General features: G+C 33.5%; 1 protein-coding gene across 1 annotated transcript in view; it reads left to right on the forward strand.

Annotated features, from left to right (window-relative positions):
• Positions 1-15314, forward strand: part of LOC126829555 (abnormal spindle-like microcephaly-associated protein homolog) — a 37732-nt gene extending 22418 nt beyond the window's left edge. Inside the window, exons 16-25 of the mRNA XM_050559508.2 lie at positions 20-93; positions 481-681; positions 1452-1646; positions 3456-7454; positions 7968-8117; positions 8699-8890; positions 9627-9819; positions 10562-10716; positions 11559-11708; positions 12255-15314. Of these exons, the coding sequence (XP_050415465.2) occupies positions 20-93; positions 481-681; positions 1452-1646; positions 3456-7454; positions 7968-8117; positions 8699-8890; positions 9627-9819; positions 10562-10716; positions 11559-11708; positions 12255-12527 (5582 nt within the window). The 3' untranslated portion in view covers positions 12528-15314. The remainder of the gene's footprint in view (positions 1-19; positions 94-480; positions 682-1451; positions 1647-3455; positions 7455-7967; positions 8118-8698; positions 8891-9626; positions 9820-10561; positions 10717-11558; positions 11709-12254) is intronic.
• The last annotated feature ends 1917 nt before the right edge of the window (positions 15315-17231 follow it).

Here is a 17231-nt window from a genome sequence, read left to right on the forward strand (position 1 = left end):
ATGTCCTTATAAATTTCAGATCTTGAAAAACCTGAAATGTTTGAGCAGTTCTTAAATAATGAAAAAGACAATTTCAAGCTCTTGTATGAGAAGGTACACTGATATATTTTAGATTTCTCTTAAAAAATAGTTAATCATGAACATTTAATATTTATGTTCTAGATATTTATTATATTGATGCATTAGCATCATGTGTTACCAAACTAAGCATAATAATACATGTAGTTTGTTTGTGCGGCAGTGATATAAACTGGTAAAACAAATTATAAACAAACGTATGTCTACAAATATATTGACATGAATAATTTTCCAGAGAAAAATGACTTGAGCACGTCACTAAGAGTACAGTCTCTTATTCCTCCTGCTAATGCAATTTGGTATCTTTTTAATTAATTAAATAGAATAAGTTACCGTATGTTAATCCCAAAATAACTTGGTTCACTAAGAAACGCCATTTCTCTTAAATTCTCTTTTGTACAGGTTTCTGGATTAGGGGGTATTCCGTTGATGTTAAAAGCAGCTGATATGTCTAATACCATACCTGATGAAAAGATTGTTATGACTTACGTATCTCATCTCTGTAGCCGTTTATTAGATATAAGAGAAGAATCAAGAGCAGCTAGAATTATACAGAATGCTTGGAGAAGATATTGGTTATCACACACCATCAAACATCAAGAGGTCATTAAACATTAACTATTTAGGTGTTGTGCAATTAAATTGTTTAATTATTTGGGGCTTTTACGGGTCTTAATAGCCCAGCTTATCTTCTCTTGGACTGCAATGCCTATTGGTCAGTATAAAATATCCTCAAATTGTGTTTCTGGAAAACTAGTTATTGAGCTGCTCATATATACACTTAATGACTTATGGGTCATGTCTCAATTCACCAGTTAAAAAAAAATCATTCTGCATAATTTCAACGAAAGATTATAGTCACATTTCTTCTCAATCATTCAACATGATGTACACAAATCTCTATGTGACCTTTGATACTGTATAGACCATTCATCCTAATTAATATTTGTTTCTGTCGAAACAATACCACGGTTTTACCTGTAAACCAGATACTGATACAGAAGGAAAATCACCAAAAATCATCTAATTTGTACTTTAAACTGGACACAAGTACAAATTAGATGATTTGGGGTGATTTTAAATCATTTTTACTAATTTTTAAACAAAGATTTGATATTAAACGAATGTGAAAGAAATCAGTGCTAGATACACGAGATTAAATGTTACCGTGTTAATTAATGTCTTGTTATTCAGGATCAATGTAAGCTCAAGATCACAGTCAAAATGATGTTGTTGGAAATGTTTTGTAGACGTCACATTTATGGACATGTGACCACATTAGATCACCATTGTGTCATTTAATATCAGTATTGGTCTTTGAAAATTCCTGAAATATCTTTAAGTCTTTGTCATGAATTAAAATTCTATTATAGAAACAAGAAAAGGCTGCTCAAACTATTCAGGCAGCCTATAGAGAGTATAGAAATAGAAAGAAAATGAAGGTTATTATTGGGAAAGTTGTTAGATTACAGGCTTTATGGAGAGGTTGTAAAGCCAGGAGAGCTGTAGTTATTATGAAACAAAAGATTGAGGATGAGAAGCGTATTAAAGCCTGTCTTAAAATAAAGGTACTAATACTACTATATGAACTGTAATTATAAATACATAATCCACCAGTAGCTATTGTAAAAGATTTATTCATTGTAATATTGTAAATTACAATAGATGCACGCACAACCTCACAGAAATATAGGGTGGTAGAAAATAGGTTACATAACAATTAAAAAAATAAAGGAAACACAATTGTAATTTTGTTGTGTAATATTCCTCCCTTTTGATATACGCCCACTTTTTATTTTATCCCTGTTTATTGGTGCATCAGTCTTTCCACAATATCCTTTTAACACTCAAGAGATTACAATTTTTATACGCCCACATTTTCATGTGGACATATATTGTCTTTGCCCCTGTCCGTCCGTCCACAATTGTTTGTGGACTCTCTACAGGTCACAATTCTTATCCGATTTTGATGAAACTTGAAATATAGGTTTATCTCCAAAAGATCTTAGTTGCTTTTGATATTGGCATGTATCAGATCGAAACTTCTTGGATTATGGCCCCTGATTGTACAAAAAATCACGTTTTTAGCTTGTGGACCCTATAGAGGTCACAATTTTAAACTGATTTTGATGAAACTTGAAATGCATGTTTATAACCCACAGATCCTGGTTCCTTTAGATATTTGCGCATATCGGATAGTAACTTCCTGAATTATTGCCCCTGATTGTACGAAAAATCGCCTTTTTTAGCTTGTGGTCCCTCTGGAGGTCACAATTATTATCCAATTTAAAAAAAACGTTTGATTTTATCACCGTTACACCGTAAAAAAGGTTGAGTTCGAATTTCGTGAAATTGGACCAAAAATGGCTTCTGCGTGTACGCGAATAGTGTAAAAAAATATGGTATATCAAGGTTGTGGACCCTGTAGAGGTCACAATTTTAATCCTATTTTGATGAAACTTGAAATGCATGTTTATAACCCAAAGATCTTGAATCCTTTTGATATTTGCGCATATCAGATCGTAACTTCCTGAATTTATGACCCCTGATTATATGGAAAATCACCTTTTTTTAGCTTGTGGTCCCTCAGGAGGTCACAATTATTATCTGATTTTAAAAACCGTTTGATTATATCACCGTTACACCGTAATGAACGTTGAGTTTGAATTTCGTGAAAATTGGACTAAAACGGACGGACATAATGGCCGTCTCTTGAACGTAAATAGTGTAAAATATGGTATATTTAGGTTCTGGACCCTCTAGAGGCCACAGTTTTTATCCGATTTGGATGAAACTTTAAATATATGTTTTTATCATAATGATCTTGGTTCCTTTTAACAATCACACATATCCAAAAAATTGCCCCTGATTGTACAAAAAAATTGTTCTTATTTTTAGTTTGTTCTCTATCCATGTCTTGCAAAATGTGGGCGTATCCTGCCTGGCAGCTGCTGGTTAAAAATGAAGTTGCTATTGATATTCAAATGATTTCCAAATGTTGGCTTTCAGAGTTATGGGCCTTTGTTACAAAATATTGGGGGAACTCGATTGAACATTCCGGAATTGAATTCTCTCAATCCCCAAAATAGTGACAATCGAGTGAAAGGGAGGATTTCGGGCTACAACGCATGCGTCGACTGAATAAGTAAATATCTCAAACATGGGGATATCTGAGAACCAGATTATATACCAGTACTTTGTCGCTTAGTTAACTGCTATAGATATCACCAAATTTTTTTGTAAAATTTATATTTATCTCGTAATATCAATAGTAATTAATATTGTACTTCTATAATATTAAGCCTCAGAATTACCTAGGTAAAGTGTTTACATTGTTTTCCTATACTTTCAATCTAATTCTTTTTATTTTATTTCAGAGAGCACTAGAAACCTGTGTTATAAGACGAAAATATTCATCCATGAAGTTATCTGCAGTGTACATACAGTCGTTTTACCGAGGTCACAGGATCAGGAAAGAACTCCATAAGCAAAAGTCGGCTGCTTCCATGATTCAAAACTATTACCATGGTTACAAGAAAATGATGAAGGATAGAAATAACTTTCTGCAAAAGCGATCAGCGACTGTTACCCTTCAGAGAGCTTGTCGGAATTGGTTGAAATGTAAAAAAAATAAACAAATAAAAGCTGCCGTCATGATTCAGAAGAATGTGCGTGGTTATCAACAACGAATTAGCTACCTAAAAGAACAGGGCAGAATTGTAAAGATTCAAGCCTTGTTCCGTTGCAATAAATATCGCACCAAGTTTTTGGCCATGAAATTTGCCTCAATTTCCATTCAAAGAGGCTATAGAAAATACAGATACTTGTGCCTACTTCATTCTGAACAACAAAAACTGACAGCGTCTTGCATTTGTATTCAAAAATGGTGGAGACAGAAAAAACAGGAAAGACTTAACCATAGGATTGCTGCTGTCACAATAATTCAGAAACTTGTAAGAGGATATTTAATTCGTAGAAAGCTCCAAAACAGAAATCAGTCTGCTGTAAAGATCCAGTCTTATGTAAAAATGACACAAGCAAGAAAGAACTTTCTAAAATATAAGGCAGTCGTAGTTATCGTACAAAATCACATGCGTTTGTACTTACAAAATAAACATTCTCAGGATGAACTTATCCTTCATACTGAAGCTGCTACTAAAATACAGAGTCGTTGGAGATCAATCCTCAAACAGAGGTCATACAATCAAATGAAAATAGCAGCAATAAAAATTCAGAATGTTGTCCGTCAAAAACAGGCTTCTGCGCAATATATTAAAAAGCGCAGTGCTATAATTTTGATCCAGCAGAGATACAGAGCTGTCTGCAAAGGTGAGTCCGCCAGACGAGATTATCAAAATGTACAATCGGCAACTTTAAAACTTCAATCCCACTTCAGAGCTCTCCTGGAAAGGAAGAATTACCAGAAAATCAAAAATGCTGTGGTAAAAATCCAAAGCATTGCAAGAATGAACAGCAGTCGAAGCAAGTACCTAGAAATAATGAAAACAATTTTAGCTTTACAGCATAGGGTCAGGGCTAATCAACTTAGTAGAAAGCAAAGAAGAGAATTCCTAAATCAGAAGAAAGCGGCCATTACAATCCAGTCCTACTACAGAGGTCGTCAATCCAGAGTTAATCAACGTAAGATAAATAAAGCAATCGTTGAGATTCAGTCGTTCTTCAAAATGAAACAAGCCAGACAAAAGTATCTTAGGTATAAGGCTGCAGCTGTTATTTTACAGCATCATGTACAATTATATTTACAAAACAAACACTCCAAACAACAAATTCTTCTTCAAAATAAAGCTGCTACGAAGATACAAAGTCACTGGAGATCTATACAAGAACAAAAGAAGTACAATCAAAAGAAAAAAGCTGCAATAAAAATCCAGAGCTTTATCCGACAACAGCAAGCTTCATTTAAGTATAGTCAAAAGAGATGTGCTGTGATTTTACTTCAGTCAAGATTCCGAGCCTTACTTCAAGGTCAATCAGCCAGACAGGATTATCTAAATGTACAATCAGCCACTTTAAAACTTCAGTCTTGCTTTAGAGCTCTCAAAGCAAAGCAGAGTTATCTGAAAATCAGAAATGCAGTGATAAAAATTCAGAGTATTGCAAGAATGAAGAGTATCTACAGCATGTACCTTGAAATGAAAAAGACAACTTTAGCTTTACAAAGTCGAGTCAGAGCAAATCAAATTGGTAAAAAGCAGAGAGCAGAATTCCTAAATCAGAAGAAAGCTGTCATTACCATCCAATCCTACTTCAGAGGTCACAAATCTAGACTTCTTCAACAAAATCTAAATGAAGCTGCTACAAAAATCCAATCTCATTACAAAGCTCACCACCAGATGCAACAATACAAAGAAATAAGACAGACAACCATTTCAATGCAGCGATTGTATAGAAAAAATGTCACTGGCAGAAAAACTCGAGCAGATTACTTGAGAAATAAATCAGCAGTGGTAACAATCCAAAAATATTTCCGGGGATATATTGATAGAAAAGATTTACAGAAGAGACAAAAGGCGGCCATTAAAATTCAATCCAAATTCCGAGGATACTTGGCGATAAAAGAATATTCAAAATACCAAGCTGCAATTGTTTATCTTCAGGATGTCTTTAGGAGATGCTTAGCAGCTAAAAGAGAGAGAAAACATTTTCTCAACATAAGAAAAAAAACTATCACTATTCAAAAACATTTAAGATGCTACATTCAGAAAAAATATTATTGTAAAGTCAGGCAAGCAGTTATATTTATTCAAAAATGGTATCGAAAACATAAACAGCAAAAGAAATATCACAAATTAAAATTAACAACAATCCAATTGCAAAGATTATACAGGAACAATCAGATAGCTAAACTAGAGAGGACTAATTTTCTTCAGATGCAAAAAGCTGCCATTTGTATCCAAACTCGATTCCGTGGTTTAAAAGTTTGTCAACAGTATCTTCACAAACGTCATGCAGTCATTAGAATACAGTCACTATGGAGAGGATATGTTCAAAGAAAACAGTTCCTTAAATTAAAAGCAGCTGCAGTTTGTACTCAGCAGATGTACAGAAATAAAATGGAGGTTAAGAAATGTAGAGATATGTATCTAAAAATTCGTTCAACCACAGTGTACCTGCAGTCTGTGTTTCTTGGAAAAGTAATTCGTCAAAATTATCTTCTGAAACGGAAAGCTGCCATTACAATTGTGTCATCTTGGAGATCTTTTGCAGCAAGAAAACATTTCTTAGAAAAACAAAAAGCATGCAAAACTATCCAGAATTATTATAGAAATTATAAACAACTGAAGACCTTGAAAGAAGAGAAATTAAAACAGGAAATGTCTGCAACAATTATTCAACACTACTGGAGAAGTTACAAAGATTGTCAAAAGAAGAAAGGAGAAATCAGTGCTACCAAAATCCAGGCTCATGTGAAAGGATGGTTAGCTCAAAAACATTACAACAGAATTCGTAAAGCTGTTGTGCATATTCAGGCTCATTACCGTGGCTTCAGAAGTTGTCAAAAGTACAAGAAATTAAAAATTGCTACCATCATTATTCAAAGAAAGTGGAGAGCTACTCTTTTAGCTAAGAAATTTCGGAGAAGATATCTTATGACCTGTGGTGCAGTGATCACCATTCAAGCTGCATTCCGTGGTTTTGCAACACGAAAATATTGTGCTCTTCGTATTAAAAACTGTATAAAACTGCAAGCCGTTGTACGGGGCTGGATTCAAAGGGAAAAATACCTACGATTAAAATGTGCTACGTTAGTGCTTCAAGATTATTATCGTTCAAACAGACTATGTAGACAAATTAGAGCCAAATTTCTTCAAAAGAAAATGGCTTGTGTTAAGATCCAAAATTGGTATCGTTTATGTAAGTTAGAAAAGACTAGAAAAATTAAAAATGCTGCCACCATTATTCAGTCTTGGTATAAGAGTGCAAAACAAAGACAAAATTATTGTGTACATCGTTCAAAAGTTATAATTGTTCAAGCTTGTGTTCGAGGCTTTTTAATTCGTAGATATTTATATCACATGAAGCTTTCCGTCTGTGTAATTATTAAAGCTTTAAAGACATATTTGTTTGTGAAAAAACTGAAAAGAGCTTTCACACAAAGACACTGCTCTGCTCTAATTATTCAAAAATCATTCCATAAACTTATGCAACGGAAACTTGTGAGGCAACATCATGCTGTGACAAAAATACAAACATTATTCCGAGGTTATATTCAACGAAAGTGCTACGTTAAAAAGTTGACGTCCATTATTTTGATACAGAGAGCATGGCGATGTGTTTACTCACAAAGACAGAGACATTTAGCTGCTGTATTCATACAGAAATATTATAGATGTTACAGACAAAAAGTTGCCCAGGTAACAATTTTATTTATTAATCCAGACATTGAAATATGATTGAGAATAATAACAAACTAACACACAACCACTACGTTCTTGCTGTCTTATTTTCTGTGAGCAAGCGTACATATACATACAATCATCTGTAGTCAATGATCAGCCCAGAGTATCTCAAAATACATCTGGGTTAGACTTATAGGAGATTAAAACTTGGGTGGGGATGGAATTATCGACTGAAAGTGCTCTCAATATAAAAACACATACATGTAATTGGCACCCACATTTTAGTATTACCTGCGCATTCAAATTTGTGTCGGCAATGTTAGCATTTATTTTTGATTCGCTATAGGAAGGAAATTACATAAAATTTATTCCATATTGGATCTCAAAAGAATATATTAATTAGATACTTCATCATAGACTCTTCACAGAAAATGAGGCATTTTGTATATTTAATGTGACAGTGCTTTGGAAATTAATATAAATTCATTCGTTCATTGGTGATTTTTTGTTTTTGTTTTAATTTTCCAGGCTACCCTGGAAAAGAGAAAGAATTATATTTTACATCTGTGTGAGAGAGTTAGATATCATATGGCAACTATTAGAATACAGAGGTGTTATAGAAGACACCTAATATTAAACAGAGCAAGACAAAATATATCTTCTGTACTCTTTATACAGGTTTGTGTACAATAATAGTGAAGCAGCTTGCTGGCTGTACATACTTGTAAAATGTAAGAAAGTATAATTAATGCCATTCTGCACACATATAACCATCTTCTTCAAGAATAGAACTCGGTTGTGAATGGCTGCCATATCCATCCAAATTTAGTATACTATTTTGGTAATGTGGAAATTTACTGTTTCACATCTGTCATACACACACTAAATAAACCTTTTATTTTCTTATGGAAGCGAAATAAATACTTCTCAAAATTGATATTGTCCTTGATCTCTCATCATGAACACAATCCACTTGAAATTTAACTGTGTCCTCTTTTTAGGATAATTTTGCCTTTGGGCAGTTTGTAACAAGAAATAGAAGAAAAAACATTATGTCAAAGCCAAAAATAAATAAGTATTACAATCTGTCAACCAGTAAAATGTCTGCCATTTGTATAAAGCAGATGGCATCAAACGAAACACAAACTAAAGGGTTACTTTCTTGGTATTAAAGTAACAAATACATGTAGTGACATTTAACAGCCATATTTGAAAGGAATACATCTTAATAAAATAAAATCTGTTCTTGTACTTTACAGAGAAGTTACCGAGCACACAGAGAAAGAGATCAATATTTGAAATTTAAAACTGTCATTACCAAAATGCAAAATGGTGTGAGACAATGGCTAAAAAGACGACATGAGGCTGCCAGTATATTACAGAGATCTGTTAAACAATGGCTGATAAAACATTGTCTGCAAAAACAAGCACAGAGTGCCACAAAAATACAGGTACCATTTATAAATTTATATGACATGTAAATCAACTGGCATTTCAATTTCAAGCAAATCCATTTCAAGGTAAAACAATCCTTGCAAATAAAACAATTTACTTACCTGTACTGTGTGTATAGGTTTCATTGGTTTTGGGGGGGGGGGAGGTGGATGGCTGAATGGTTAGCACGTTCGCGCTGTATCACGAGGCCTGTCATTGAGTCAACAGGCGTGGTTTCGAATCTCTGGTTGTACGTGACAAGGAGTAGGGTTGCCTGTCCAACCTCGTGGGTTTTCTCTGGGTCCTCCGGTTTCCTCCCACTGCTAAAGACCCCTATGCGCAGGCAAATTATTGAAATAAAATTAAACCATATGTTAGTCCCGAAATGACCTTGTCTGTGTCGAGTGGCATTAAACCCCATTTCTCTCTCTCTCTCTCTCTCTCTATCATTGGTTTGCAAATAAAAATTTTATATGTGTGCACTTAAACTAGAAATCAGATAATATTTTATAATCTTCTATTCTTTACATAATGAAACGAAAGGTTGCATCTTGATTTTGAGGATAATTTATTTGTGGATTTATAAGATAATATTTTGTAATAGGTTTTTGGAGATCATAATAAAATATGGTGATATTCCAATTTGAAACCTGCAGTCGATAGAGAATTGCTGAAAAATATAAATTCTGACCATGTTCTTCCACATGTTGCCGATTATTTGAACTTGTTTAATTTATACATTTTTTATTCTAGGCGTTATGGAAGGGATATATGTTAAGAAAAAAGACGCACACAAAGAAAATGGCTGAAATGAGAAAAAGAATTAATAAAGCTAATGACTCTGCATGTGAAGAGAATAAACTAGGAAATAGAACAGCATCAGCATTAGATTATTTACTCAAATATAAAGATATGTCTTACATATTAGAAGCTGTTATGCATTTAGGTATTCTATAGACTAACCTTTGCTTATGAAATAGTTGGTCATGATTTTAACGATTTTATGTTGTTAATTAGTTAAAAAAAAAAAAAAAAAAGGACTAGAAAAACCTTTGTATCTTCATTAATAATAGATTTTGGTGTTTTGCTTTATTTTGAACATCTCCTATGTGCAGTAATTTCACATAACCTATTTCTTAGGAATGGAGGTGCGTCTCCTCATTATATATAAGAAATCGATGATTGAATGACAATATGCACACAGGTAGCGAAATGATCCTATTTTTTTGTGTAAACAGTAGGATTAATGAAATATTTCTATCGTAAATCATAGTTACACACCATTTTCAAATTCAATTTATGACATCTTGTCAACGTGATTCAGCTCAAGAGTTCTTGTAATAATATTTAAAGGAGCTAAATTGCTATTCTTTGGCACCTAGAAATGAACACAAATGGGCAGCAACGCATATAATAATGTAATATGAATGTATAGAAACTGATATTCATGTACATTCAATGGTTTCTGTTTTTACTGTAATTTCTAATCAGTTATATTCATGAAATACGCGAAAAGTCTGGATTGAAAGGCAGTCTTTGGCGTCTGGAACTAATGTAGGTGTCTTTTGCTACTGTTAGGGACGTATGTATTAAGGGGCCTTACAAGACACCATCTATGTTTAATTTTTGAGAAATACATGATAAATCTGACTTGTTTTCATTTAAACTTCAATAATAAATTATTTTAGATGTGGTAACAAGATTATCACCACGATGTTGTGAGAGAATGGTAGAAGTCAATGCTGTTTGTGTTATTTATCGTCTCATGAGATCATTAAATAGAAGTTTACCACATATGGACGTCATCAAATATTCCATCAATATTCTATTAAACTTGGCTAAGGTGGGTTTATTTTTTTATACACCCACATTTTCATGTGGGACGTTTATTGTCGTCCCATTCCGTCTGTCCACAATTTATTTGTTGACACTCTAGAGGTCACAATTTTTATCAGATTTTGATGAAACTTGAAATGTATGGTTATAATCCAAAGATCTTGTTTCCTTACGATATTCGCGCATATTGGACAGTAACTTCCCGGATTGTACAAAAAATCGCGTTTTTAGCTTGTTGTCTTAATAGAGGTCACAATTTTTATCAGATTTAAAAAGAAAAAGTTTGAATATATCACTGTTACACCATAATGATGGTTGAGTTTGAATATCATGAAAATCGAATCGAAACTGCCAGACAAAATGGTCGCTCCCTGAACGCAAATAGTGTTAAAAGTATGTAATATCAAGGTTGTGAATCCTGTGGAGGTCACAATTTTTATCCGATTTTGATAAAACTTAAAATATATGTTTATATCCAAAAGATCTTGGTTCCTTTCGATATTCAAGCATATCACAATGTAACTTCCGGGATTATGGCCCCTGATTTACAAAAATCGCATTTTTAGCTTGTGGAGGTTACAATTTTTATCCGATTTTAAGAAGCGTTTAAATATATCAGTGTTGCAACCTAATGTCGGTTTAGTTCAAATTTCGTGAAAATCTTGCTGAAACTGGCCGAAAAAATGGCCACTTCGTGTACTAAAATACTATCTTGCATGGCAGTCACTTGAAGTAAAACGAAAATTTGAACTATAAAAAACGAAACTAATTAGGATCTGCTTTTAATAGATTGTTGTTATATAATTTTATTACTGTATGGTGCTTATAAAATGTTATATTATTTTACAGTATGATAAGACAAGAGACTATGTGTATAATGTAAAAGATTCTATCAGTAATTTACTGGAGTTGTTGACAATATATCGTGAGAAAGGTCACATCTTCACCAAAACCTGTACATTGATAGGTATCTTAGCATTAGATAGCCATAGAAGACAAGTAAGTTGTAACTATCAGCAAATATTCTTTTAACCTCAAAAACTCTAAATGATGTGGTGTTAAGATTTTCCAGCTTGGTTTCCCCTTGTCAGTGGTGCAATATGGAGGACCTAACAAGGACAGCTGTCTAGTGGTTTAGATGGGGCAAAAAACCAAAGTCTTGTGTATGCATTGGTGTGCACCAAAAAGATCCCTTGGCAGTTGGAATTCAATGTAAGAGTAGGCCGTATTACCCTCATAGCACACTAGCTGTATGCCATATGCTAATCTTCATTAGTCCAGTCCGAGCAGAACATAGGACATTAACCTCCATTTCATTTCATTTATTTCAGTTTTGTAAGTCTGAAAAACAATGGCAAATTTGGTAATTAGAACATCAAAATTACCAAGCGGTTTGGTACCTATTGGGTGTATGCGAAGACTGAGGCCAATGTAATAGAGGGGTTCCAATCACTTTGTGACTAACATTTTCTTACCTGAGACAAAGAATATAGATTTCATTTATATACCAAGATTTATTATTATCTTGTGGGGTTTTTTTTTCAGGCAATAATGTCCAATAGAAGCTTTACTGATAAGTTACGAAGTCTGTATGCCTTGACAGCCAGAAAACACAAATTACAAGAAGGACGAAATTTAGTGAAAGCTAAAATGAATGCCTCAAAGTCATTCAATAGAACTCTACCTTTATCAACTCCTGCCAAGAAACGTAAAGTTCGTCCGGATTGGCTTCTAAACAGAGACAGCATCCGAGAAATAGACGATCCAATGCGTGCAATTAAATTTGTAATGGATAATTTAAACCTTGCACCAAAGTAGACTTCTCTAATGGTCCTCACCTCCATTGCATCAGAATAATATATTTACATTTTAATAAAAGATATTATCTTAAGTTATATTTATTAACCAACTTAGGACTAAATATAGGTAATTTTAAAGGGGTTTTATAACCTTCCTTGCAAAAGAACAAATTGCTTAAAATATTATTTATTCATTTTTTTTTTTACCCAAATAAAAGAAGATATGTATTTGTAAAGATGTAATTGAATTCTAATTTTATTTGTTTACTGGTAATAAAATTCATAGCTGTAGTAGAAAACTAGAACTTTGAACAAGTACTGACGTGTTTCGGTACTTCAGGTCACCTGTCGTTTTGAAATCTTAATAAAACCGGAAGTTGTACTTTAAGACCAAACTTTTTTTAATATTAATTGTTAGTAGACATCAGGGTCATCATACATACAAAGGTCAAGGGTCATTGAAAGGTTAGGTCACCAGCTAGCTGGTGAAAAGTTGAACAAAATTCAAAGTGAAACCGGAAGGAAACAAAATCGAAATTCAAAAATCGGCTCTCTAAGAATTGTTGCCATTTGAAGTAGGTTCAATACAAAAAAAAGTTTTCGGAAATCAGAATTAAAATGGCAGCTGAATATCGATTTGAAGGTTGTTTTTTTTTTATAAAATCCAATATGGCAGCCAAGTGGTTGAAAATGTTATCGAACAACGTCTGTTAAATTGAAAGATAATATCTGGGGCTAACACCACCATATGTCATCTTTTGTCTATATTTAAAATCGAGAGAACTTGAAATATAGGTTTATATCCCAAAGATCACGATTCCTTTCAAAATTAACATGTATCGGACCATAACTTCATGGCGTATGGCCCCTGATTGTACTAAAAATCATTTTTTTAGTTTGTGGACGACACTCTAGAGGCCACAATTTTTATCCGATTTTAATGAATCTTAAAATGTATGGTTATAATCCAAAGATCTTGTTTCCTTTCAATATTCGCGCATATTGGACGGTAACTTCCCAAATATAGCCCCGGATTGTACAAATAATCGCGTTTTTACCTTGTAGTCCTAATAGAGGTCACAATTTTTATCTGATTTAAAAAAATGAGAGTTGTGTTCAAAATTTGTGAAAATCGGACCGATACTGCTGAACAAATGGCTGCTCGCTGTACGCAAATAGTGTTAAAGTAGGTAATATCAAGTGTGTGGACCCAGATCTAGAGGTCACACTTTTGTTCCGATTTTGATGACACTTAAAACATGTGTTAATATCCCAAAGATCTTGGTTCTTTTCGCTATTCGCACATATCGGACCGTAACTTCCTGGATTATGGCCCCTGATTGAAAAAAAAAATAATAGGATTTAAGTTTGTGGACCCTTTAGAAGTCACATTTTTTTATCCGATTTTAAAAATCGTTTAAATATATCACCATTACACCATAATGTTACACCCTGATGATGGTTGAGTTTGAATTTTCGTAAAACTGGGCCAAAACTGCCCGACAAAATGGCCGCTGCTTGAACGCAACAAGTGTTAAAGTATGTAATACCAAGGTTGTAGACCCTCTAGAGGTCACAATTTTTATCCGATTTTGATGAAAATAAAATATGTTTATATCTCAAAGATCTCTTTTCCTTTTGATATTCACGCATATCAGACGATAACTTGGATTATGGCTCCTGATTGTACAAAAAATCACATTTTTAGCTTGTGGATTTAGATGTCACAAATTTTATCTAGTTTTAAAAACCATTTAAATATATCACCGTTACACTCTGATGATGGTTGAGTTCGAATTTCAGGTAAATCGGACCGAAAATGGGCGCAGCTTGAACGCAATTAATGTAAACGTATGTAATACAAGATTGTAAGTCACAATTTTTGTCCATAAAATATATGTTTACATCCCAAAGATCTCAGTTCCTTTTGATATTCACACATTTCAGACCATAACTTGCTGGATTACGGCGCCTGTTGATATTCACAGACCATAACTTGCTGGATTATTGCCCCTGTTTGTACACAAAATCGCTGGTTTTTGTTTTTTTAAGCTTGTTTTCCATCCAGCTCTTGCAAAATGTGGATTATCTTGCTGGCATCCGCTGGTTTAAGAAAAAGAAAGAAATTGTTAAAAGTGGAGTAATAAAAGTACAAGGTTTTAATCAAAACGTTGCATATCCAGTAGTAAGAAATTTAATAATTGTGTTTCTGTAAAATTGTTCCTTGTGTTAATATGTTCAAATACTAAATACATGAACCTATCAAAGAAGTAATTAATATACTAATTTAAAAATGTGTAGTTTTTATATATAGGATGGTCTTGATTTTATTATGATTTATAATTAATATTATTATAAAAGGATTCATAATATATTCTTGAAATGAAAATATTTAATCTTTGTAATAGTTGCTATGGGAATTAAGTAGACAGTAATAAACCTTGTTGCATGAGACTGAGAAGATAACAAAATGATTAAGATTTTAAGTATCAAAAGTTAAAGATTAAATCTCCAAATATCAGTAACGTTTTTAGGGATTAATAATTGATTTTCATAACAAAGGAGACTTAACGGATAATTTGTGATGAGATGAGAAAACACGTGCCATTTGATTTATGAGCATATTTATGTTAGTAAACATTTTATGTTTGATTGTAAATTTTTGTAAAAAACATGAACTTTAGAATGTTCCTTTTTGTACATATGGATTTATTATACCTCTTGACTATTTCTGTCTTTAATTACTGCTTGTATTGTTCAATGTATATAATACATTTCTAATGATTAAATCACATACTTATTATTATGTTATGTATATTATAATTTTAATTTTCAACCACAGATGTTTGGGAAATCCCTGAGTTAAAGTCGCTGATTCCAATTGTGCCTTTTTCGGACAATATTAAATCTTTCACAACTTAATCTGTGTTACAATGAACTTGAATTGATTATGTAACATTTAAGAACATGTTTGTGAGGCGACCATGCATTGAGAACCTGTATATCCCACATGAAATAGGGGAGTTGGATGGCCAAATGGTTAGCACGTGCATTTTGTATCATAAGGCCTGTCAGCTGGAGTGGTTTCGAATAGGAGTAGGGTCGTCTGTCCAACCTTGTGGGTTTTTTCCGGCTCCTCCGGTTTCCTCCCACTGCTAAAGACCCCTATGTGCAAGCGAATTATTGAAATAAAATTGAACCATATGTTAGTCCCAAAATGATCTAGTTTGTGTCGAGTGGACGTTAATCCCCACTTACAACAAACCAGCTATGGCCATTTTAGAGTGAAAAATGGGTTTTTTTGGGGGGGGTAAAGATTTTTTGCCCTAAATTCAACTATTTTCCATAAATTGCCTATTGAGGTTTTATTTTTTATTTTCATGTTGAAGTATTATGCCGTCGCCCCTGTCTGTCCGTCCACAATTTGTTTGTGGACACTCTACAGGTCACAATTTTTATCCGATTTTGACGAAACCTAAAATATAGGTTTATCTGATTGTATGAAAAATCATGTTTTTAGCGCATAGACATGCTAGAAGTGACTTGAAATGCATGTTTATAACCCAAAAATCTTGGTTCCTTTCGATATTCGCGCATATCGGATCGTAACTCCCTTAATTATGGCCCCTGATTGTACGAAAAATCGCGTTTTTTGGCTTGTGGACCCTATAGAGGTCATAATTTTTATCCGATTTAAAAAAAACATTTAAATATATGACCGTTAAACCCGGAGGACGGCTGAATTCGAATTTCGTGAAAATCAGCCCAAAATTAACAGACAAAATGGACGCCATTCGTTCTCAAATTGCGTAAAAATACGGTATATCAAGGTTGTGTACCCTATAGAGGTCACATTTTTTTTATCCGATTTTGTTGAAACTTGAAAGTAAGTTTATAACACAAAGATCTCGGTTTATTTCGATATTTGCATATATCGAATTGTTATTTCCTGAATTATGGTCCCTGATTGTACGAAAAATCACGTTTTTAGCTTTTGGTCCCTCTAGAGGACACAATTATTATCCGATTTTAAAAACCGTTTGATTATATCACCGTTAAACAATATTGTTGGTTTAGTTCGAATTTTGTGACAATCGGACCAAAAATGGCCGCCCCTCGTACACTAATAATGTAAACATCTTGTATATAAAGGTTGTGGACCCTCTAGAGGTCACAATTTTGATCTGATTTTGATGAAACTTGAAATGCCTGTTTATATCCCAAAGATCTTGTTTCCTTTCGATATTCATGCATATCAGATCGTAACTCCCTTAATTATGGCTTTTGATTGTACGAAAAATAGCGTTTTTAGGTTTAAAAAAAAAATTCTAATATATCACTGTTACATCGTAATTTTGGTTTAGTTCGAATTTCGTGAAAATCGCACCAAAACTGTCGGACAAAATGGCCGCCCCTTGTACGCAAATAGTGTAAACATCTGGTATATCAAGGTGTGGACCCTCAAGAGGTCACAATTTTGATGAAACTTGAAATGCATGTTTTTAACCCAAAGATCTTGGTTCCTATCGATATTCGTGCATATCAAATTGTAACTTGACTAGCACCAATTTCTTTGATATTAAATTTGATCCTCAACTTGAAGAAAATGACTATATTTCTGGCATTATTTTTTCAATAAAATCAATCATTGCCTACTGATCATCAGTCAGACTGAAGCTGGGTTTGGAATCCAACCCGTCCTCAGCATCCAAGATAGGGGCTG

This window comes from Patella vulgata, chromosome 1, assembly GCF_932274485.2.
Source record: "Patella vulgata chromosome 1, xgPatVulg1.2, whole genome shotgun sequence".
NCBI lineage: Eukaryota > Metazoa > Mollusca > Gastropoda > Patellidae > Patella > Patella vulgata.